Source organism: Rhea pennata, chromosome 1, assembly GCF_028389875.1.
Source record: "Rhea pennata isolate bPtePen1 chromosome 1, bPtePen1.pri, whole genome shotgun sequence".
NCBI lineage: Eukaryota > Metazoa > Chordata > Aves > Rheiformes > Rheidae > Rhea > Rhea pennata.
The window spans coordinates 85799511-85823454 of record NC_084663.1 but is presented as its reverse complement, the minus strand read 5'-3'; the positions used below and the strand labels follow the sequence as shown (position 1 = coordinate 85823454).

Below are 23944 nucleotides of genomic sequence, written 5' to 3'. Positions count from 1 at the left end.
CCTGCGCAAGCGCGGAACGAAACGCGGCAGCCGCCACCGGCTTGGTCGTCCGTGTCCGTGTGCGCGTGCGCGAGGCGTTGGGCGGGGGGAGAGGGAGGTTTTGGCGCTCCTGCGTCCGCGGGGTGGCGGCGGCGGCCGTTGGAGGCGAGGCTGGCGGGTGCCTCCGCTTGCCCTGTCCGCGCGCCTCGGGCGGGCGTCGTCTTGCCGCTCCCCGCCGTTGCATTTCTGCACATCAGAAGATTAGTAGAAGGGGTTCTGCGTGCATATAGAATTAACAGGTATGCTGCTTTGCAAACATACCGCTTCTCTGATTTCTGTATTTTTTGGAGTTGTTGAACAAATTTTGTTAGGCAGAAATCAGATGAAATCAAAAAAAAAGGGCTTCAGTGTTACTGAGTAAATAAGAGGAGGAAAGGGATATGTAGAGTACAGTTGAAGAGAAAGGGAAAAACAAGCATTCTTTTAATGGAAACAAATTTTTAGCTCTTGCCATGTAAGATGTCAGACAGACTGTTTTATCTTGGTGCATGCTAAGATTTAACACAAGTTGAAATGCTTAAATAACCTTCTCAAATGCTGAAGAAAAAATTCTGTTGATCATAACTGGAGATATCTTTTCCCTTTCTTTTGGCTAGTTATCTCTACTAGTTGCCTGTTTTTCTTCCTGCGTTCTCAGAATTTGTTGCAGCCAGACTGATCCTGGAAAGCCCAACCTAGACCATAAATCTCTTCCCTTGTGGTACATTGCTACCCTTAACTGTTAGTTGTGATCTATTCTTTTGGTTTTGCTGATAGTGGAGTGAGAGGGTTTATTCTGAAGCATACAGGAAGTAATTAGCCTTAAAAAAAATCACATCTCTCAGCAGTTTTTTACTCTCATAATACTTTAATGACAGAGATAACATAGCTGCTTTGTCATTAATGATACTAAAGTGATTCAGCTGTAGATTTAGAAATAGGATTCCTCTTCTTTTTCTAAACCAAGGTTATCAAATAAGCAGAACACAAGCAGCTGTTAGTTGTGATTCTGTGTTTCTGACAGAAGGAAAAAGTGGTGATACCATCAGATATTTTTAATATCTGCCATTAATGATGCTGTTTATTATAAATAAACATACAAAGTAATTTTCTTTTGAACTATAGACTAAAGCAATTGGAAATAATGTATTTGCTCCTAATGCATGGCTTTATTGTTCCTGATATGAATTAAAAACAATGGGGTCATATAAGACAAAATGTCAGTCAATTGTTATGTCAGCTTGCTGAATCAAAGCCATTCAGAAACTTTTCATGGATAACTTCAATAAGAATTTATGCTGTTTTGGATATTTGGATGCTCTGTATGTGCTACTGAATGGCTGCACTTAACCACAAGCTTGTTGCTGTTCTCTCTTGCCTCATCTTTTTTTCACAGTATTTCAAAGCTGCAATGATTGCTGCTCTCTTATATAAGGAAATTTGAACTTCCGTATTTCCTGTTTTTATTTGGACATTCACCAAATTTGAATGTCTCTTTGAATACTACAGAACACTTCAACTCTAACACTTCAGTTTGACTCAGCTATTTAAAAAAAAACAGTGTAACATCACTAGTCAATAAGAGTTAGGACCTGGCTTCAGACCAAAGCCGTCATGACAAATCACATGTGCTTCTTGATTGTTATTCCCAGGTGCTCTCTGCTGTAGTCTTCACTTGGCCTTGGTACAGGTACTGAGTCTTTTCAAACAAAACCATCTACACACAAATTTGTTACTGGGAACTTGAGCAACATTGACATTTTTATGCAAACACATCAGCTGTGATGACAATAAAGTATCTAGAATGATCTGTGATGGCCTGTAGTACAATAGAGACATACTTCCACCTGTAAAATTGGGAAGACTGGTGGTCTAGGCAGAGGGTGTGTGTCCCATTGTTGACTTCTCTTACATGAGAAAAACTGCTATTATTTCTGCTTATTGATGTTTCTGTTCCTGTCCTTTCCAAGCCAGCTTGTCCTGGCTACATCCCACAGTTCTTCAGCAGTCCTTTGGCAACCTTATCTCTTCCCATGATTCACTCTCCTCCTCCAAACAGGTGTGTCCTCAGGCTCAGAATTGCTGCTGTATATCACACACCTTTTTTTTCCTAGTGATTTTCCATATCTTCTGCCAGGACAAAGCACTGTGGTATTGTTTTAAGCATGCGTGAAGATTCTAGTGAAATCAGAAGCTATGTTTGTAGTTCAGCTCTGATTTGAAGAATGGCAAGACAAACTTCTACTCTGTTGGGCATGAGCACCCTCGAGGTGCAGCCTGCATTGTGGTGAGGGTTTCATCCTGCGTTCATAGAAGGTGGAATTAATCATAATATTGAAGGCTGGAAAGCATTTTCAAAGATCTCATCACTGATGGCATTTTCATAAGCAGGTGGTGGAGTGAGTGGCTCCAGTGGCTCAAACCTGTCTTCAATACCTTTCACTTCATGGATGTCTGAAACAAACCGCTGCAACCTCGGGGGCTGCACCAGCTGAAAATACATCCTGGAGCCTCTGTCTGTCTCAGAAGTACACCATGTGCTTGATAGTGCTGAGACCCTGAGAGTCTCTACCACAGTCTCTTCTTGGGCAGGTGATTCAATAGCAACATTGTAAGGTGGAGGCTCATTCAGTGGTGAGGGTACTGTGCCTGGGTTGGATGCAATTGTCCATATTGCTGGAGCTGATGTAGTCATCACCTCCTCATAGGTAGGTGCTTCATAGGCAGCATTCACCCTATGCACAAAAGAGAGGAATGCCGGTTAAACTGGTTATTTTATTGTTTATTTTATGCATAGGTAGGGAGTCTGGATAATGTAAAACAGGGGCTGTGCTACAAACTATAGATAAGACTTGTTATCTCATGTGGTCTGATATATGATATTCTGTTGTTGGATCAGCTCAGTGGTCCAGCGAACTTAAGTCTTGCTTCCTGTTCTGGAGAATGGCTTATTTGAGTTTATGTTCCTACCCTTAGCAGAACAAGTGATAACCCAGACTGTTCAATCCAGTGCCCTAGGCTTGGCTTAATATCCCCTCATTTAAAATCTGCCTCTAGTTAAAACTTATTCCCAAGAATTACTAAGTGTTATTTCTCAGAAGGAAAACAAGATTTTCCTTTTCTCTATTTTAATACATTAGACCAATATTCATCCATTTTTAAGAATATAAGTGGAGAAAAGTATGTATTTTTGTTTAGTTTAAATAAGGACTTTCCATTCTGTGTTAAAAATGTCTGCAGAGAAAAATGTTACTTTAGAGACATATTTCCCTTTTTGGGTCTAGTAGATAGATATGAGTTTTCTTATCTAATGCACTATGAAACTTATTTTTATCTATTATTTCTAACAGTAAACACGTAGTAACATTTTTGCCCTCATACAAAAACTTCTATTTGAGAATGTTGAGCAGTTTATGGATGTGGATAATGATTATCCTTGATTATACAGATGGGCGAGCAAAGATGCAAATAAAGTTAAGCTCTTTAACTACAGTAGGCAAATTGAGGTTGAACTGCATAGTATTGAGTACCTGAAAAACATAGATAAAGCCAAAAGAATTCAGGCGTGTTCAGAACCTCTCAAAATCAGGACCTGTCAGTGTCAAGGTGGGTTTTTAAGAATGGAAACGCACTCACTTACAGGTTCCTTTGTAAAGATTTGCCAAGGAATGGTTGCTTTGGAAATAAGGCTTATAAAAGTAAACTAGCTAAAACTGAGTATTACCTCAGCAATTTTTCCTTTTTCCTTGTCTGACTCATTGTTGGGCAAGACTCAGTTACTCAAGGGAAGATAAAGTGGGGCTGGATCTGTTTAATCTTGGAAATAGTCTGTTCCCAAGGGGAAGACAGTTGATATTGGACAAAATATAGGAGATCAGTGACATAAACACTATGCAAGCGCTGTGACACAGTTACATAAACACTATCCAAGCGCTACCAGGATAACGAAGAAAAAAAATACCCTAAAATGAACTTCTGTACTCTGAAATGGAATTTGCGTCTGGTTCTTTGGGGAAAGGGCAGCAAAACAATATGTAAAGTAGTCTTATGTAAGAAGAGTAAGCTGAAGTAAAGAATAACAGGGGTTGCTTCTTACCCTGCTTGGCTCTGTCCATTAGGAGATCTTTCATTTGTATCATGTACGCGCTGATGCTTCAGGTAGCACTCAATAAACACACTGAACAAATAGCCGATCAGACACACTCCTCCTACACCTAGGAAGAAATAGCCTACTGGATTGATATTAGATGAAATGGCTAGCATGGTGACTCCAGTGAGAAGAGCAGCAGTGAAAAGAAGCAGCAAGGTTTGGCGGATATTCTTCCAGTGTGACTCTAACCACATGGTAGTATGGATGGTGGTAGCAGGCAATGGAGGACAGATGGGTGGCTAAGGGGACAGACATCTGTGGAAGACAGAATAATTTTTCAGCACAAAACGTGAAGATACAAAGATGTTCCTATTTTGGTCATAAAAATAAGAACATATATACTTAAGTACATACCATCATGAGAACACACAGATATATAGATACATAATAAGCCTGGAAAATCTGGGTGTAAATACATGCCAGTGTAAATATGTATTGTCCTTAGAATTTGCTATAGGAATGCATATTAAATAATGGGAATTCTTGGACTTGCAGTTGTAAGACATAAAGGCATAAATAGATCACAAGCATTTATTGTCAGGCTTATCTGAAAAAGTACAGTCACTAAACAGAACTGAGAGAAGTGTGGGGTGCAGGTTTAATGTTACCATAAAAGGTAAAGCAGAATAAATTTAGAAGGTTCATTCTACAACATTTTTGCATTCCATAAAGAACATTCACTTAATGGCTCAGATCGTGGAAGAAAGGTAGCACTATTAATGGGTCACTCTGCCCAGGTGATTTGGAGGGCTAACAATTGTTGTAGCAATACAACAATAACATTATGTTCCAGATGTAGCTGGATTGTGTCTGTTTTTGAAAAAATGTATGTATAACTATCTGGCTGTATGTTCAGTATTTTTTTTCTGTTGATGTGCTGCTTCCCATCATTCTGTTCTTGAACATCTCAGCCCTTGTTAGCTGACAGACTCCTCCTGCCCCTCATTCAAAATCCCATCTCTGTGAAAGAGACAACAGTCATCATGGAATGAATACCAGTGATCTATAGTGTTCAAGAATTAGCAGAATTAAGGAGTCATCTTGCATGTATTATACTAACATATGTATAAATACCATTGTTGATGAAGATCCCTTTGAGGGAAAAGAGCATAACACAACAGATTTTTTTTTGTGAATATACATCTCCAAACAAAAATAGTTTATATAATTCCATATTACATTCTGCTCTATTGCACACTAAATGCATTCTCTTGTTGTACAGCAAAAATACATAAATATATATATTTACGTGCTATATACAGAAAGATACATTCTTTCTGAGTACATTACCTTTTTGCTATCCTTTTTTTTTTACTGTCAGTTTTCAGCATAGACTCACCAGAGAGAGATTTTGGTAGGTAGGAACAATCATGTTTTGACTTCTCTCTTCATCACAGGGAAGTGTGAAAGCCCTTTTGTCCCTACTTCTTCCCCTTAGGACGAGGTGCCAATAAAAAAACCCTCTCCCTTCCTTCTTTTGACTTTTCCTATAGGGAGACAAGAAAGATTTCTTTTAAAAGTAAAAGCTGGAAACTACTGAATATGGGAAAGTACAATACCACAGGAAGATCCTGTTGCACTAGTTTTGCATGGGAAACTAGAACCTCATTTTTCCAGATTCGGAATGCAAAACACTTTCACATACCTTCTCTTTCTTCAGCTTTTCAATTTGCATGTCCATCCCATGAAAGCAAGAAACTGATTAGAGAAAAAGGGCAGAGTGAACAGTCAGGGAGTGCTTACCTGTTTAAGATTTGCTTGGTCTGCTTTCCTTTAATGAGAGCAACTGTCCTGAAAATTGTCCGTGCACCGCAGAAGAATCTTGATCTCTGCCTCACAAAGCAGGAAGGACTGCAGGCCCAGCCCACGTCACATGGCCACAATATAAGTCTATTTATGAGCTCTGTAAAATATAAATGTATACTTTTTTCTGTTCTGATTGGCTGATGCATGTCAGATGTTGCTTTATGCCCTTTTTGATATTACAAACAAGGAGAAAAGGAGGCAATAGGTTACTATTTTGCAGAGGGCTGGATTAAAATTCTTTTTGCTCTCAGATATATCTGAGAATGAGAAATACAGATAAGCAACAGGACAGATATTGAAATATTCTTGAAGTCTATAGCTCATCTGAACCTTTGGTATGTGACTGAAAATCACCGGAAGTTCTCAAACAATGAGTGTTAATTAACTCTAAGAGCTGGCTGCAGCTCATGTTTATCTGTAGCATGAAGATTGTTAACAGATTATTAATAAATTTCAGGCTGAAAGATTGGACCAACAAGAATTGTATGAAGGTTTAATAAAGGTAAATGTAAAGTCTATAGTCATGCATGGACAAAATAATTCTAAGTAACTGTGCAGATTGGGGTCTCACTGACTGTTCTGCAGCTCTACTGAAAATGATCTGGTGGTCCTGGTGAACCGCAGGCTGAACAGGAGTCAGCAGTATCCTTGAGAAGCAATGAAGGCAAACTCTCTGTGTATAGGAAATAAAATCTGCAATATGAAAACAGTTAAATATTGTAATTACTCGCCTAGAGAAGTGATGGAATCACCGTTGCTGGAAATGTTCAAGACTCAACTCGACAAGGCCCTGGATAACCTAATCTAAGGTCCTACTTTCAGTAGACAGTTGGACTACATGGTCTCCAAACCTAGACTTTTCGATATTTTCATATTCCTAATGTTTTTTGCCTATGATTGCCTTTTTGACTGCTGACATATAAAGGACTTGCACCTCTCAGTCTTACAGTGCAACCTGACTGTTACCTATTCAAGAATTCTTTTGAAAATTTCGGACTTAACATCAGTGTAGAGAGGAAAAAAGTAAGGTGTCTGGTATGTAGCATGTCCTTTTGTGAGACCATAAATGGGAAAAATGATCTGTTTCTTACAGCTCTTTCTAGTGTGGGGCTGTGTAGCTTTGAAAACATTTTGACTGCTGGGGAAGATGTGACAAAATGTTTTCATGGTTTTTCTGCACAGAAAGCATGATTGATTTGTGGAGTCTGGATGCCACAATATTAAGAGCAACTTCCTTCCAACCAGGGGTAGCTGATAAGCTGGTAGTTATTAGGACTATTCTTTAGAGATACAAGATGAATTTTTACATTCTGTTGGGTTGAAAGGGGAATTAAAATACACTTCAGAACATGGTTAAGTGTTCTGTGTACTGAGCTATTGTAATAAAAGAGCTTCACTATCAAAAGAACTATTTTAAAAGAAAATAGTTCCCACTTTTTAAAGTAGTGATTTAAAGTGTGATTTGACAAGGCAGCTGAATCAGTCTAATAGATTACTGCTGTGGAGTCTAACAGTCTTTACTCCTTCTTCCCTCTGCTCCAAGCTGTCAAATCCTGTCCTTTCCCTTGCAGTGATTCTGGTGCTCCACTGATCCCTTGCTGAGCCAGTTCTACAAACTAAGTTGGCGGGAAAGACTTTACATTTTTCCAGAGATAATCTTTTGCCAGTTTAGTGGGCTGATTCTGATGCTAAAGGATCGTCTAACTACTAGATCCCATTCAAAGGAAGCAGTGTGAATGCATAGCTAATGTGGTGGAGGGGAAGGGGGAGAGAGCAGTAATATCCTTTAGGGCTGCAGTGAGGGCTGTTTGATCAGTTTAGCGCAAACCATTCTAGTAGAAATAAGTTTTTCCTTTTTAGCTGAGTAAACACTAACTTGTGACAGAAAGGTAGAATTCAAGACCCACCTCATCCTCAGCGTGTTCTTTTAATTACATTAGGGATTGTTGGCTCAGCTTCATGACTTTAGGCAACTCCCAGCTGTGGTACGCTGACTGTTGTCAAATCTGATTTTGCAGTACTTTTCCTTCCTCAGGCAATGTTCAGGGAACCTAGGCACTTCAGTCTTGTCTGTAGATTCTGCAATGGGGACTAGGCACATAAAAAGCTGATTGAGGCTAGACTTTCTTCCTAATTTAAGAGAAAGTTAGAAGGGTGGAACTAGCTTCATTAGTTGGTGGAAAACTGTGATTGCAAAGACTATTAGATTTGAGGGTAGATAAAAAGAAATAGATTGTGCTCAAAATATGTGTAGTAGTTTTGATGCACTTTGCACATTTTGGAAATGTTTCGGACATATGACTGAGCGTGAAAATGGTTAGAAATAATAGTTATCTCTGTTGCTTGCATATATTGTCACTTGTGTTTCCTGTGTTTCAGTGTAATCAGTAACTGCTGGATATTTTACCCATGGAATTACATGGATGACTGGGCTGAATCTATGTAAATTTTTATGCATTTACAAGAATGATACTTTGTAATGCAACGGTGAATGCACTGGTTGAACATGTTTATGTAGGTGATACTAAGTGCCTTCTGGATCTGAAGATGCAAAGTGCTATGAACGTCTACAAACTAACTACAATAATACGATTTCTAGCACATAGTGCTTCTATCTGGAGCCTCTTTGCATTTCTGAATGACTCCAAAATGGCAGACTAACAAACAAAAAATTTAGATTGTGTCCACAGTCTAGTTCAGATTGTCATTGCTTACAGTGTGTGGAAATACGAAGATGTTGAGAACACAGAGGGGTCTGGATGGGTCAACTGGGAAAGGCCTGACAGGTATTATATGTAATGTTCATGAAACAAGGAGTAGAAGTCAAGGAGAATTTGTACTATCTTCTAAAAACTGTCTCCTTTCATGTGCAGTAGATTTTCTAGAAACCTTTGTTCTCTATTGTTAAAGCATAGTGTGGTTAACACAGCAGATTTCTGTAGTCAAGACCACAGATTTTCTTTGTCCCTCATTCTTTCCTCCTATATCTTATTGTCGATCTTCGTTTTTTGTTTAGTCTCTGAGAAGCATTTCACCTTTCCCCTGTTTCATCTCACTATCTGTCCTACCTCCTGCCCAGACTGCTAACTAACTACATACATTAAACTCTCTTATCAACTTGGTATGCAGAGAAGCTTGCTTTATTCCCAAGGGCTTGTGACGTAGATTCCATGGCACCATTAATCTCTGTAATCACTAAGCATATTCTTCCCCATAGCCTTGTCCCGAAGCAATTTCTGAGGCTTAGCAAATACTGGGAACAAAGTGCTACTGAATCACCTTTTTCTATCTCTGTCTACCTCTGCTTTCATTTCTGAGGTTCTGCTGAATCCCCTTGGTGAAATATGACTTTACTTTTTCTGCTGAGACAGCTCAGGATAAGGAGCATGATTATGTTGTGTCTGTGTGACTTACACGCTGATATTTTCGTGGTCAGTCTAATTCCCTGAGAATGAAGAGGCAAAACCCCAAAGAATTATGCCTGTGCTCATATGTTCAAAGAAGGTGTGTAATTTTGGGAACTTCAGTTATTCTTGAGCTGCCAGAGTTGAATGTTCTTATGTTTCTTGGTAGCTGGCAAAGTCTTTATTTCTTCTAGTCCATTTCAATTCTCATAGGACACCCTGTAAGAGTTATAATATAGACAGTGTATAGTACACTGTCTAGTGTTTTGTTGGCATGGCTGTCTTCCAACCTACAGTGACTTGGGTTGAGATGTGTTCACAGGAGGACTGATATTGCATGGAGAGCTTCTACTGCAGCTGCTAGTTCCTCAACTGTCTCAAGGATACCTGAAAAGCATAAATCTAAAGAGACTGCAGAAATGGTTGAGTCAGAAATGCTTGTTGTGTTGTGCAGAACTAATAGATTTCTCTTGTCTAAAAGTGGAGAGTCATGTTTAAGGTGAGAAGAGTTTTCAGGGCTACCTACTCATGTATAGTTCTTAAGTGTTTAAAAGTAAGGAAATAGTACCTCCTTAATTCTCATGGCAGAAGAGTAACAATCATTTACCAAGACAATGAATTTGGGGTTTTTGATCTCCTTTCTCAGCCCTTAAAATTCAGTTATGACTCATTTTTAGCTTTTTCTGTGCAAAAAAGAAAGTTAAGGCTGGAAACTTCCTCTTCTTTTTAATTCAAAGTCCCCTTGGAGTAACAGCTTTAAGACAGATTTCATTAGCTTTGGAAAAACTTTCTTCATCTGGTTTTGTGTAATGACAGAGCCCAGTCTGGTCTATATTGTTTACTTTTTTCGGAGGACTTTCTGTAATTGTCTAGGGTCTCTGAAGATTCAGCAGCTCTAACGATGAAAAATTGAATGTTACTGCATATGGGGCATAAGATGGCAGTGTGCACTCTTTTGAAGGAATTCAGTCTGACTGTAATGCTACTGAATGGAATGACTAGAGTAACTTTTGGCACTAATTTAGCATTCTTAATGTGAAGGAGAAGGAGAGAAATTGATGGACTGCAACTTAAGAAGGACGAGGGCAGTTAAGATTCTACAGCTAGAATATGGTGAAAGAATGAAATAGTGATTCCACTGATTGAACATTATGTGGTTCCAACCTAGTGTTATGGAAAGAGGAAGTGAGAAGAAAGAAGTGTTTTCAAGAAGAAAATAGGAAATTGATTGAGAATAGGTAAAAGAACACAGGAAGATCATTTGCTATCATATTAAGCTGTATGAGGTGACTCTGGAAATAAGAAAGAATAAGATCTATATAGAGCTGCTCTACTGTAGAACAGTTGGCATTCATTGTTAGAGAGTAGCTTTTGCACTCATTTTCAGACATAATTTCACTATTGCAAAATAATGAACTTTTCAGCTGAAGAATATGAGATGCAGTGAGATAAATTAACATTTAATTTTCACAGAGTTCCTGTGTCTCTTTTCCTCCATGGCCCTAGCCACGTGTTCCTGCTGTTTATATTGCCAGGACTGGTTTCACTGTAGCCCTCCCTGACATGCTCTGAGTTGCTAACAAGGCATACAAATAACCAAGCAAACAATAATAAAAAAAGCTATTTTTTGCTGGATTAGTAAATTATCAGTCATGGAAACATGCCAGAAGCACTTGGCTGGCTACAAGAAAGAAGAAAGGATGTCATGGCCTGTGAACTTACTCGAGAAGGAAGAAGAAACAAGCCCTTTCCTTTTCAATAGCATTAGATAGTTCTGCTAGTGGAACTGCATCTGGAATATTTGGGAATTACCACCCAATGTTAAAATACAGCTTCCTTGCACTGTATACATATATACAGCCGTATACAACTCACTCACTGCAATATTAAATAAGAGTGTAATGAAAAATAATAAGCATATGAGGAGAAGAAAGAGGTTGAAATTATTGTTACAGAAGGTAACTTCTTGAGCTGGAATTTGTCATTGTTCTCTTTAGCTGGTGGGATCCATGATGTCTCCGTTGAAGCATTTTTAGAGTGGCTATATGCCATAGTAAGTTTGCTTGTAAATGGAAACATCTATACAGAAAAGCTGAGCATGAGAGCAAAATGGCCTGAGTAGACTTAGACCATACAAACCATTTTGTTGGTGTAACGTTCTTAATAAATATTCAGTATATTTACAGAGATTATTAATGCTTTAAGCAAATTAAATAAAAACTTTCAGGAAATTTGCGCCAGTAGTTCTATAGCTGACAAGTCCATAAACAGATACTAAAAGGACTGGGCAGGTATGTAAGTGCTAACATTCCAAATACTTGTATGCTGGGAAAGTCTAAGTAGAGACTAGAATATTGAAAGTGATCAGGTTTGTGCTCTCTTCCTAAATGGCATCTCCTATAGCCATTGTTGGAAGCAGACTATATGAATTTGTGGTCTGATCCAGTAAAGTATTTCTTACATTCCTATTGTAAAGTACTGTACTTTACACAAATTCTTTCAGTAAATAGCATGGAGGGGGAAGGAGTGGTTCATTACCAGGCAAAGGGCTCACTTAATTAGTTTATTGGTGAGCTATGCTTTGAAGAGAAAGAGGACACTGCAGTTATTGGCACTGATCATTCTTAGAGTACTATACTTTATAGCAAATGCAGTGCAGAATGCAGCGTGTTCCTAGGCATGTGTTCCAAGGCCTAAGGTGTTCAGAGCCTCAAGTAAATGTGGCAAAGCACAGAGCAGCATTTCAAGTGTAGAAGGACAGAACTTTATTTAAATTTACAGACTTGAATATTTTTCTTCTAGGTTGTGTTTAAACAGGTAGATCTGACAATAGATGTAGGATCTATAAACATGTTTCCACTCAAAATAAAGGCAAAAGCAAAGCTCTGAACTGCGGCAGTCTAAATGGAAAGGTTTTGACTGGAAATTGCTGTAGTAAAGAGGTTTGTGTGGCAAATTGACAAGAGACATTTGAAGTAGAACCACTGGAAAAACATACAGAAAAAGATGAAAAATAAAATCTGATATTCCCCATATCAACATTGGATGTGTGTCTTTGGATGAGTCCAAAAAATAAATTACTGTGTTGGGGTTACAAATTTAATAACTGATGTTATAAAGAAAGAGGCTGTGGTTAGTTGATTCCTCATGTTTGACGTGCCTGTGCAAAGTTCTTCAAGATGAGAAAGTAATTGGTGGTTGTAACTATTTTTCCTAAAATTTCTGGTTTAGCTTTGGTTCTTCTGGAGTTTTCGGAGTTTAGTCAAGCCAGCTGGGGTTTGAGCACTAGCACAATATAAATGTTTGCTGTCTCTGTAAATCTAACTTTCCTCATTTTGATAGAGTTCCACTTTCACAGTTCTGCTGTTCGTTCCACAAAGGTATTTAATTCTTAATATTCTTCGAAAAGGAGGAAAACAGCTTACTCTCCTTTCCTTTTATTTTAGTCTGTGCAGCTCTATTTGCAGTTAGAAGATCGTTAGGTTTTCCCTAATCTCGGCTTTATGTGCCACCCTGGCACTGCTGGTGTTCTTTATTTCAGATGCACAGTTTACAGCACTTTAGAAATTGCTGGATGTTCCCTAGTCCAGCCATGTGGTCACTTCCTGTCTGAGAATGACTGGATACTTTTTATCCCATGCAGATTTCACTTCAGTCAGTAAAGTATTGGTTTTTCTTTTTTAGCAGTTCAGCTCACTGCAGTCTGAGGATTATACTGAATTCTTACTGTTCATATTGCTGTATGCAGACTAATTTTCCAGTGGTGCTCAGACATCCTAATAGTACTATCTGAGTCAGTGAAGTGCATAACAAACTGGTCATCAGACTAATTTTTACGTAGTTGTTCTGTCAGTTAAGTTTAATATGGAAATACGTATTTGTGAGATGTTTCATAGCACTCCAGAAAGTTTTGGAAGCTCTTCTCTGCAACAAGTAAACTTTAAGCGATAGATGTAGTTTTTTTCTGCAGTGCTGACAGCCAGAGTATATTACTTACTATATTAATATATGTAAACATATGCTTTACAGCACACACAGGTGAACCAGTACAATGTCATCTTGTAATATATACTAAACAAACATGGTAAGAGACATGTTTTGCCATTCCTGTAAGTGAAAAATACCCCAAATAAATTCTTAATTAATAGAATTCTGGGTGTTCAGAGTTAGTATATAGTTCCTACTAAGTGGTAGATGTTTTCTTGCTGTATATCGTGAAGTGATTCTTTTTAAGACACTATCTATGCTGCGTATTTATCAAAGCAAATACCAACTCTTCCCTGTTATGTTCTAAGTAGTGTTATACTACTGGACTCTCCTTATTCTTTGTGTCTTTGTTAGCGCTCAAACAGATAGCTGAGTCATGATTTTTATCTCCTAATGCACTACATGAACCATCTTTGCCTGTGTCCTGATGGCCTATCATTGTGGGTGCTTTCTGACTAAATTACCGTGATGTAGTTGTGAACAGTCTGCATATTGTTTGTTTACTGTCTTAATTTATGTAAGTAACAATGTAACTAGGAAAGGCATTTAGTATTTTATGATTTTTGTCTAAATTTCCAGTTGCTGCAAGCATTTCTTGTGTGACCTGAAGCAACTCCCTTAGTTCCTCACATGTCTCTTGGAGAGCAAGTTTTTTAGAATGCAGACTAACTCTTACTTTGTGCTTTGCAAGTAGGACTTAGATCTTAAATGAGCTCTTTTATGGCCTTCCTCAATGAGAAAAAATAACAGAAATGTTTCACTGAAACACATAATTTCACAACATTTCAGGTGTTGATGGCATCTAAGAAATTTGCACTATGACCTCCCCTCACGTGTATTTATTAGTGAACCTCTATACCTTGGGATATATGCCACATTGGATTCCTCTAATGTTTTAAGGTACAGTAGTTTGTGGATGTTCCCTGCTTCCAGCCAGCTCAAACACTGCAGTGGATCGTGCTGTTCACACTAATAAGCCGCTGATTCTGCATTTAAAGGACCAGCTTCATTTTTCTCATTTCCCAGAGACCTGCCAAAACAAGAGGATTTCTAACAAGAAAGAGGGGGCTGGACGAGTGATGTAATATCTCCAGGAATTCTGTAGCTTGAGGTTGCCTGGCAGAGGCTGCTGTACCAGCTGTTTGTATTACAAGTTCATTTAACACCTTCCAGCTCTTTCAGAATAAGAAAAAATCTCTGAAAGCTTCAGAGTTTCAGGCTGATAGAAATTTGGGGGAAATAATCCAACTGGTTCAGTTTATTTCTGCAAAGAGGAATTAAGAGAGATTTTGTCCCTAATTCTGAAAAAAAATCTGGCTTTTCTGATTCCCTTTCCATCCAGGCATTCTTCCTGTTGTCCTCACTCACACTACATCTCTCCAGGTCTGACTTGCCTTCCTCCCCCCACTGTATATCATTTTATTTACACATTTCACAGCAGTCCTGTTGCCATTTTGGAAACTTGTGGGTGCATAAGTAGCACAAAAATGTTGCTTGTGCACCCTATCTTTGTGATTGTTTTGTTTGTTGTTCTGTTGGCTGCTGTTGTTCCCATTTTAATGGATTTTTTTAAATTCCCATTTTTTAAATACTATTCTATTCTTGCAAACTGTTTAACTTCCTGACCTAACCCAGAAAATGCCCATATTTTTGGCTGTGTACTCCTCAGTCTGTCCTTATTCTAATGACTTGCAGTGTTTCCCCCACTGCAAAATATCCAGAGTTATACTGCCAAAATTCCCTCCAACTTATACTCTATTAACATGTTAATTAATAAGTTTTTCTATTACTGAATTCTACTAGCAGGCCACACAGGTCAAAGCCTGAAAACAGGCTAAGGCAAAGTAGGAGCTGCAATATAGTTGCAATAGTTTCACTAATTTGAAATACTGTTGTTTCCAAAACCAGAAGTCCTACCATTTCTTGTTGTTGTCCCTGGCTATTCATTCCAATCCTCTCCCTTGCACCAGTACTAGCATTAGGATGTTACCTGAACAGCTGGCTGATCAGAATGGGACTGTCACCATCAATGTCAATGTAGTATGCAATCAGCTAAAGCTGTTTGTGGAACTGTATTAACAGACTCTGAGTTCTGTTTCCTTTTCCTAACCCTCCTGCTGGTTTACTAGGTGACAGCAGGAGTTAATCTCTCTGTGCCAGCAGCTCCATCTGTGGAATGGGGCTAATAATAGGGACCAATCTGAATAATGTGTTGTTCTCGAAAGCATATCTTCAAATAAAGATGCCAAGGAAACATGAAGTGTTTATATGAATTACTTATCAGATGCAGTCCTAGTGGGATGCACCCATGAGTGCTGAGGGAGCTGGTGGATATTGTTGCTAGGCCATCTAGTTTTAGGCCACTCTCCATCATCTTTGAAAAGTCATGCAGAAAAGGAGAGGTGCCTGAGGACTGGAAGAAAGCCAGTCTTCAGAAAGGGCAAGAAGGAGGACCCAGGCAATTACAGGCCAGTCAGGCTCGCCTCCATCCCTGGAAAACTGATGGAACAGCTCATCCTGAATGTCATCTCCAAGCATATGGAGGAAAAGAAGTTGATCAGGAGTAGCCAGCATGCATTCACCAAGGGGAAATCCTGCTTAACCAATCTGATAGCCTTCTATGATGGAATGACTGTCTGGGTAGATGAGAGGAGAGCAGTGGATGTTGTATCCCTTAACTTCAGCAAGGCTTTCGACATTATCTCATGTAACATCCTCATAGGTAAGCTTAGGAAGTGTGGGTTAGATGAGCGGACAGTGAAGTGGATTGAGAACTGGCTAAAACGCAGAGCTCTGAGGGTTGTGCTCAGTGGCACAGAGTCCACTTGGAGGCCTGTAGGTAGTGCTGTCCCCCAGGGCTCAGCATTGGGTGCAGTCCTGTTCAACTTCTTCATCAATGACCTGGGTGAGGGGACAGAGTGCCTTCTCAGCAAGTTTGCTGATGATACCAAGCTGAGAAGAGTGGCTGGTACAGTTGAGGGCTGTGCTGCCATTCAGAGGGACCTGGACAGGCTGGAGAGTTAGGCAGAGAGGAACCTCCTGAGATTCAACAGAGGCAGGTGCAGGGTCATGCATCTAGAGAGAAATAACACCATGCACCAGTACAGATTGGGTGTCGACCTGCTGGAAAGCAGCTCTACAGAGAAGGACCTAGGAGTTTTGGTGGACAGCAAGTTAACCATGAGCCAGCAATGTGCCCTTGTTACCGAGAAGACCAATGGTATCCTAGAGTGCATTAGGAAGAATGTTGCTAGCACGTTGAGGGAGCTGATCGTCCACCTCTCCTCAGCCCTAGTGAGACCACATCTGGAGTACTGTGTCCAGTTCTGGGCCGCCCAGTACAAAAGTGATGTGGAACTACTGCGGAGAGTCCAGCGTAGGGCTATGAAGATGATTAGAGGACTGAAGCATCTGCCCTATGAGGAAAGGCTGTGAGAGCTGGGCCTGTTGAGCCTGGAGAAGAGAAGGCAGGGGGGTTCTTATTAATATCTACAAACACCTTAAGGGAGGATATCAAGAGGATGGGGATGTATTCTTTTCGGTGGTGCCCAGCAACAGGAGAAGAAGCAATGTGCACAAACTGAGGCACAGGAAGTTCCACCTGAATATGAGGAAGAACTTCTTTACTGTGAGAGTGACAGAGCAGTGGAACTGGTTGCCCAGACAGGTTGTGCAGTCTTCTTCTTTGGAGATATTCAAAACCTGCGTGGACATGATTCTGTCTAACATGCTCTAGGTGACCCTGCTTGAGCAGGGAGGTTGGAGATCTCCAGAGGTCTGTTCCAACCTCAACCATTCTGTGATTCTGTGTGTTATATAGAGACAAATTCTTCTAGATTATTTATAGACATACATGAATACCCTGTTCCAGAGAATTATGTTCCTGTAGACTTCATAAAAATATCCAACTGGGAAAAGAAGTTGCTGTTAAGTGCCCTGAGGGAAAAGTTGCAGAGTGAACGTCACTGAAGATTCAGCATAAGAGAGGAATCTTGTAAGTGCTCCAAGAGATTTGTTTAGAATTCACATCATCTTAGATGCAATATAAGACCACAAAACAGATCCAGAGGAAATCACTGCATTTATTCAACTTTTTGGTTCCTATGCTTGTGTGAAAACAAAAAAGGTGCTAGTCTAATAAAATATTTCCAGCCTGCATAACTGTGGAGAAAAGGTAAATAAAGTGATTCCTGAAGATTTGAAAACAAGAATATAATTAAAAACAGTTACAGTTGCAAACAATTGCAGTGCCGTATTAAAAGTAGGCTTGCTTGCAACTGGAGTTGCAATACCAAAAATTTTTAATATACCCTTTCTTTTTGATCTAATTTGAAGAAACCCTTTGTTACTTCTGGTCAAATTCCAGCAGTTATTTGTTTGAAATATGGGAAAGGTTATACAGTCCCGGGAAGCCATTAACAACCTGCTGTTTGAGTACACTAGTATTCTATTTCTTTTGTCTCTGTGGTGCTTCTGCTGTGGCCATAGCCGTGGGAAGTATTTAAGAGAAGAAATTGTTGTGGCCTATAAAATGACATAGTAGAAAATTCTCCTATCAGACTGATGGGGCTAGAATGAGTTGACTTAAGTGCAAAGTGGAATTCTTAATTTAACCTGGGGGATTAAACCTAACTTTGCTCTGAGGAAGATTTAGAACACTCACTCCACTGTAGATAATAGCCCTCTGCAGAGGCAAAATGCTTTAAACTGCCTCATTTAAGTCTGACAGAGCTCATTTTAACATTGCCTAACACTGATGCAACATAAAAAATTATTTGATTATACACAAAAATCATGACTGAACAATCTTTCCAATCCACAGGTTCTACTCATAACTAATAATGTATTGTATCATCATATCCCTTCACATTATTTTCTTTCAGTGCATTTGCTATGGGAGTAAGTTAGTACTAAGTAAACAGTTTAGTGTTGATCAGATTTTTCAGATCTGCCACTTTCTCTTCCTCCTCTGATCTATACACATGAATTAACCTTACTCAGTTCACTGTCACCAGATAACTCTATGCTTAAGTGGGCTATAGAAATGTGCCTCCCTATGAAAATCCTCTCATTTCTAAAGGTCATCCCTGCAGGTCTGGGATTAGAAGTGCAGAGAGCACTGTGTGGGAGTACAGAGCTGCTTGTGCTCCACCTATGGAGCTGCCAGTCTGTCCTCTTCCCCTAGGACCAGTCACCTCTGCTTAAGAGCACAGATGCTCCACAGGCTGACTCCTCAGTATCGACAATGATCTCTAGTTTCAAGCATGACTCCACCAACCTGCTCACTCTCCATTTATCTGCAGGTGGGGGCAGTGGAAGAGAAATGGAGCGAGGAAGAGGGAGGACACTGCAACCTATGTGAATAATTGATAGTGCAAGGAAAGGAGAGTGCATGTGGGAGCAGCTGGATTCCCTGCCTCCATCTGCTCACCAGCTGGGGATGAGAGATCATTGCTCAGGTAGGGGATGAACAAATTATTTGTTTTTATGCTCTTCCTTCTTGTGATACCAATTAATAAATTAATATATTTTGCATCTAGAAGGAATTGGGGCAGAGACAGCTGGGGGGGATTGAGAGCAATCTACTGCTTACTGGGCATTGTGTAATGGATGGACCTTGGGGCAATTTCAGCCTCAGCAGGGAAAGCATCTGCATGCTTTTAAAAAAACATTGTGCTGTACTGCATTGTGCAAAGAAACATTTAGAGAGAGAGAGTGTGTGTGTGCCTGTGCAGTAGGGGAGAGTAGATGTTCTTGTAGGAAATAAGACAAACTGGAGAGCTGGAGGGATATGATAGAGGGTCTGTCTAGACTCTAAGGATTCTGTCCCACTCTGATTCTCTCAACTTTTGGCATAAAATGATGACCCCAGATGGGCAGTGGGATGTGCTGTCTGTGCACACTTAGTACTATTTTAGAAGCTGTGTACATACTTCTGTGAGAATAGCTGATGTGAAATCATGTATGTTTCTATTTGTGAGTACATCTGTGAGCTTGTGATAACTGAGTGTAATCTTGTATAAATCTTGCATAAAAAAGACAGTTTCTACCCTGAAGAGTTTACCATTGAAGGGTATGTTGTTTTTATGTGGCAGTACATGGCTTCTGTAGAGATTCTGATGTCCCTACAATGACTTAAATAATTGATAAAAGTGCAGAGCTTGATTTCTGTGCTAGAGTAAATTGACACTTTTCCTATATGGACAAGAGAAAATGCTAATGCAGTTGTAAAAATAAATTAAAAAAAAACTTTAAAAAGGGAAAATATATTGCAAAAGATATAGATACAAATTACTTAAATACATCTGTTAACATATCTGAAGGGATACCTAGAAGAACAGAAACTTGTATGCCAGTTCCTCAAACAGACGATAACTGCAAAAGGCATAATGATTCACACAAATATATACAAATATATGGATTCTAATATGAGACTTTAAATAGGCAAATTAATCATACAAGAATGCAAGTATGAACTAAGTCTACCTATTAATACAATTAAACATGTATATTAACTGATACTGCTCTACTAGGTATGAACAGTAGCAATTGTTAGCTTGATTATAAGTTACAGAACAAGCAGGGAAGAGAGTGTTTGTGATTTACTTATATGTGGAAGTGATTTATTCATAGGCTGCTAGAAACAGTAATTGGGATATTTGATAATTATTTGCTGTTTTGCTTGAGGATCTTGAGGGCTATGTACATAACTGGAATTGCACAGGAGATTACGTAAAGTTATGAAATAGTTGCATGAAAAGTGAGCCCAGGTCTGGTTTTATTATCACAGAAACACACAGAATGGGTAATGTTGGAAGGGACCTCTGGTGATCATCTAGTCCAACTTTCCTGCTCAAGCAGGGTCACCTAGAGCATGTTAGACAGGATCATGTCCAGGCAGGTTTTGAATATCTCCAGAGAAGGAGACTCTACAACCTCTCTGGCAACCAGTTCCACTGCTCTGTCACTCTCACAGTGACATCTCATATTCAGGTGGAACTTTCTCTGTTTCAGTTTGTGCCCATTGCCTCTAGTCCCCTTGACATCCTCCCTTTAAATTCCTATAGACATTGATAAGATCCTCCCTCAGTCTTCTCTTCCCCAGGCTCAACAGGCCCAGCTCTTGCATATGTGAATCTAATAGGCACTTGTCCATTGTGGCAAGCTGTGGAGAATGGCAAAAGGACGAGGGACACTATATATTTTGCTTTTACAGTACACAAGCTTATTGGTGCTGATAATGACCTTGGGATGGGGGAGGGCAACAGTTATTCCTGGCAGCCCTCCCTAGCAGCAGAAGCTAATGTCTCTTCCTCCTGCCTAGATGCAGAGAAGTAGCAAGCTTGATGCTCTGCTCTAGCCCAGTCACTTCTCTTTTCCTACTCAGAGGTTCAGCTGAATGAATAAAAACTGCTTGTACATAGAGCAGCTACTGTGTATGCAGTGCCCTGGAAGGGTGTGGAAGGCGCAGGGTTTCTAGGAAGGAGATGGACTGTATGGGAGAACCCATCCCCCAGGATCAGATCCACTGAAAAAAACCAAATAAACAAGAAGAGATAGAAACAGCTGTCCTTCCTCCAAGTTCCTAAAACCAGCAAGCTGATCCTTTCTTATTTTATTCCAAGTTGTCCTGTACTTTAATTCTTTGTAGTCTCTTTTCCCACCCACCCATACCTGAAACCCCCATGATACTTTTTGTCCAGGTCTTGCATAACTAGAATTTCTAGGAAGCATCAGAACAAAATTACTGCAGTCTTATTGACAAGAGGTTGTTTTAACTGCTTTCTCTTATTTTTCTTTTTGCCCACCTATATCAAATATTCCATATTTTCTGTCTGATCTTTCTGCTTTCACTCCTCCTTACTATCTCTTTCAAATTCTGGATTCTGAATTTGATCTCTCATTCTTTGTTTCCTACCATCCCTTGCTAAGTTAGAACAAACCGGATGTGAGGCTTACTGTTTGTAGCTGCTGCCTTTACAGGTCTTAGTGTAGAGAGGTAACATCATATCATCTTGTGGAATAAAATCAGGGATCACAGAAGAAATGTGTCTGGAAGATCTCTATATTCTCATGAAAACCCAACTACATGCATACATTTGTCATTAAGGATAGTGTTGTTATTCTCAGTTTTTGTCAGGAATGACAGTCAGTCTGTCCATACATAAAAGCAAATACATGTGGTTAAAGGATTTCTGCCCCTCAAAATTTGAGCTTCCCTAGAGAATAGGTTACATGTTAGAGCAGCCAGCTATGTTACAGGAGGGATAGATCTTACTCTACAGCAGAGTTGAATAAGTGGCCCCTCTGCTGTCCATCTTGGAGACCCTTTCTGTTACCCCCACTTGGAGATCTGGAGTCAGCCTTCTGTGACTCTCCTGTTCCAGCAAAGACCTCCTGCAGGCTATCCCATGTCCTATGAGCCACCGAGAAAGGGGAATGTAGGGGAATCAACCTTCCCTGGTGAGGAGAGAGAGCAGTAACTTCCCCATCTCTCAATGCCTCTGTCTCCTCTTCTGTCTTTCCGTCTCTCATTATCTGTCTCCCTAGGAGCTTCCTGCCCATGCTGTTCAGGCGCAGTCCCAGCTCTTAGCAGTCTCTCTCATTTGAAGCACAGCTTGGGAAGGGGAGGGAGAGAGGGACTGATCTTTGAAGGGACCAAGGAGGGAGCCTGTGCCTTTCTGCATGCTGAAACAGGAGGAGAGGAGGCATCCAAGGAGAAGAGCCAGGAGCTGCCTTCAACAGAGAAGTCCAGCATGTTTTCCCGAAAGCACAGTTTCTGTGTTGGAGCCTACAGAGGGTATGTACTGGTACTGGGCTGGCCGTCCATCAGGTGCCTTGCACTATGCATTTCCTCCCTTCAGCCTGGGCACAGGTTGGGGGAATGGCTTAAAATATTTCAAGGTGGAATGCTGAAGTGAGTACCTTCAACTGATGCCAGTCTTATTGTAGGAGCAGGAAGAAGAGCTCTTCTAGGATGTGTGAAAAGGAGGGGAATGAGAAGCCTGCTCTGAGCAGAGTATTGGACTAAAGACCTCCACAGGTCCCTTCCCACCCAAATCTTTCTGTGGTTCTAAGATGGTGAGTGGGAGAGAGGGCTGGTGGGGGTGCTAGTATTTCTGAAAGGAAGCGGAGTAAACAACAGTTGTTTTATTTCCTCCGCCCCCAACTCATAGGAAGAAAACAAATGATCTTATTAGGACTTTTTAGGAGATAAAAGTAAGGATTTGTGAAGAGGTTCATTTCCCTCAGGAGTTCTCCTTTTTCCTGTCATGCAGGAGAGAACCCTGTTGTGGAGTACAAGATTAAGGGTATGAACTGAGCAGATTAATCTAGACTTTTTTGATAACCTTCTCATCTTTTTCATAAATACAAGAAGGGACAGAGGAAATCCTGATCAAAGAGAAAAGACTGACCACAGCAGTTGGAGCAATGGTTCTCAAGCTAGGGGAAGTAGCTCTCTACCAGTCAGAAAACAGGAGTGCTATTGGAAGTGAAATTTCTAACTTGAAGTCAGAGTCTATGAGCAGAAAAGTTTGGGACAAGCCAGAAAAGAATGGTGTTTCATCTATAATAGTTACTTCCTTTTCCTAGTTCTGCCCTGCTAGTTCCTTTTCTTGATTTTAGGAACTGTGTGCGACTCAGAGCAAAATAAAATGCCATAACTTCTACCCACATACGAGTACTTATTAGAGTAAAGTCATTAGTGTCATGTTTTTAGCTGTCTTCACTGAATACCTAAAAATCTTATTTGGTGGAGTAAGTCTAAGGGCAAAACATAGGAGTGAAACAGAAACTGTCACTCAAGGAAAGTCACTACCCAAAAATGTTCATATGAGCATGTGAGGCCTGTTTTTCTTGTTTAAAAACTACCTTTGGATAGCTTTCAGTTCTTTTGAATGGGCTATCCCTTCTAGTGAATGGTTCTAAGAACACATTGGTGCCTCATTGCAAGAATCACTCATAAGATTGGGACCACAGCTATTGTACTGACTGTAGTCTCACAATTAGTTGCAAGTTATTTAGTATTTTTTTTCTTCTGCTGGAAGACTTGTAGATTAGAAAAGGTGGCCAATAATGGCTATATACCTACTTTCCTATGAACTTTCAGGAAAATAATTATACAAGAATTTGGAACACTTGTCTCTTCAAAGTGCAACAAATCTCTGGAATACTTAAGAAAGATGAATGAAATGATTTATGAAATCTGTCAAAGCCAATTTTTAGTTTTCTCAGAACACGTATTTGTAGAGTCTTTGCTATTGAACTGGCTCAGCTACAAGTGTCTAGGAATGACTTACAGAGCTGTGCGGAACTCAGAGGACTGACTTTGCTGGGGATGCTGCAGGACAGGAGTACAGGGCATTAACAATGGAGATGTAGAGATCTGCAAGGGTTGCTTCTCTCACCATTACAGAATTGAGAGAGGAATCTTTAGGAATGGAACAGAAGTGCCCACTTTTAGTTAGGATACATGCTTAAAACGAATGCTGTGGTTGATGAGAATAAAAACAATCTTTAAGTCTTTTCCATGACCTCTACTTTCCTTAGTTGCCTTTTCATAAAAATAAAGCATCAG

At 39.9% G+C, this 23944-nt stretch overlaps 1 protein-coding gene and 1 long non-coding RNA gene across 2 annotated transcripts; one reads left to right on the top strand and one right to left on the bottom strand.

Moving 5' to 3' along the window:
• The first annotated feature begins 162 nt into the window (after positions 1–162).
• Positions 163–22157, top strand: LOC134150228 (uncharacterized). The gene is made up of 3 exons (XR_009960616.1): positions 163–278; positions 18669–18824; positions 22063–22157. It is a non-coding gene; the product is annotated as an uncharacterized LOC134150228 (long non-coding RNA).
• Positions 2345–4397, bottom strand: TMEM139 (transmembrane protein 139). The gene is made up of 2 exons (XM_062571239.1): positions 4115–4397; positions 2345–2753 (listed from the first exon to the last, which is right to left on the bottom strand). The coding sequence occupies exons 1-2, from the start codon at positions 4360–4362 to the stop codon at positions 2345–2347; spliced, it is 657 nt and encodes a 218-aa protein (XP_062427223.1). The 5' UTR covers positions 4363–4397.
• Positions 22158–23944: the final 1787 nt, after the last annotated feature.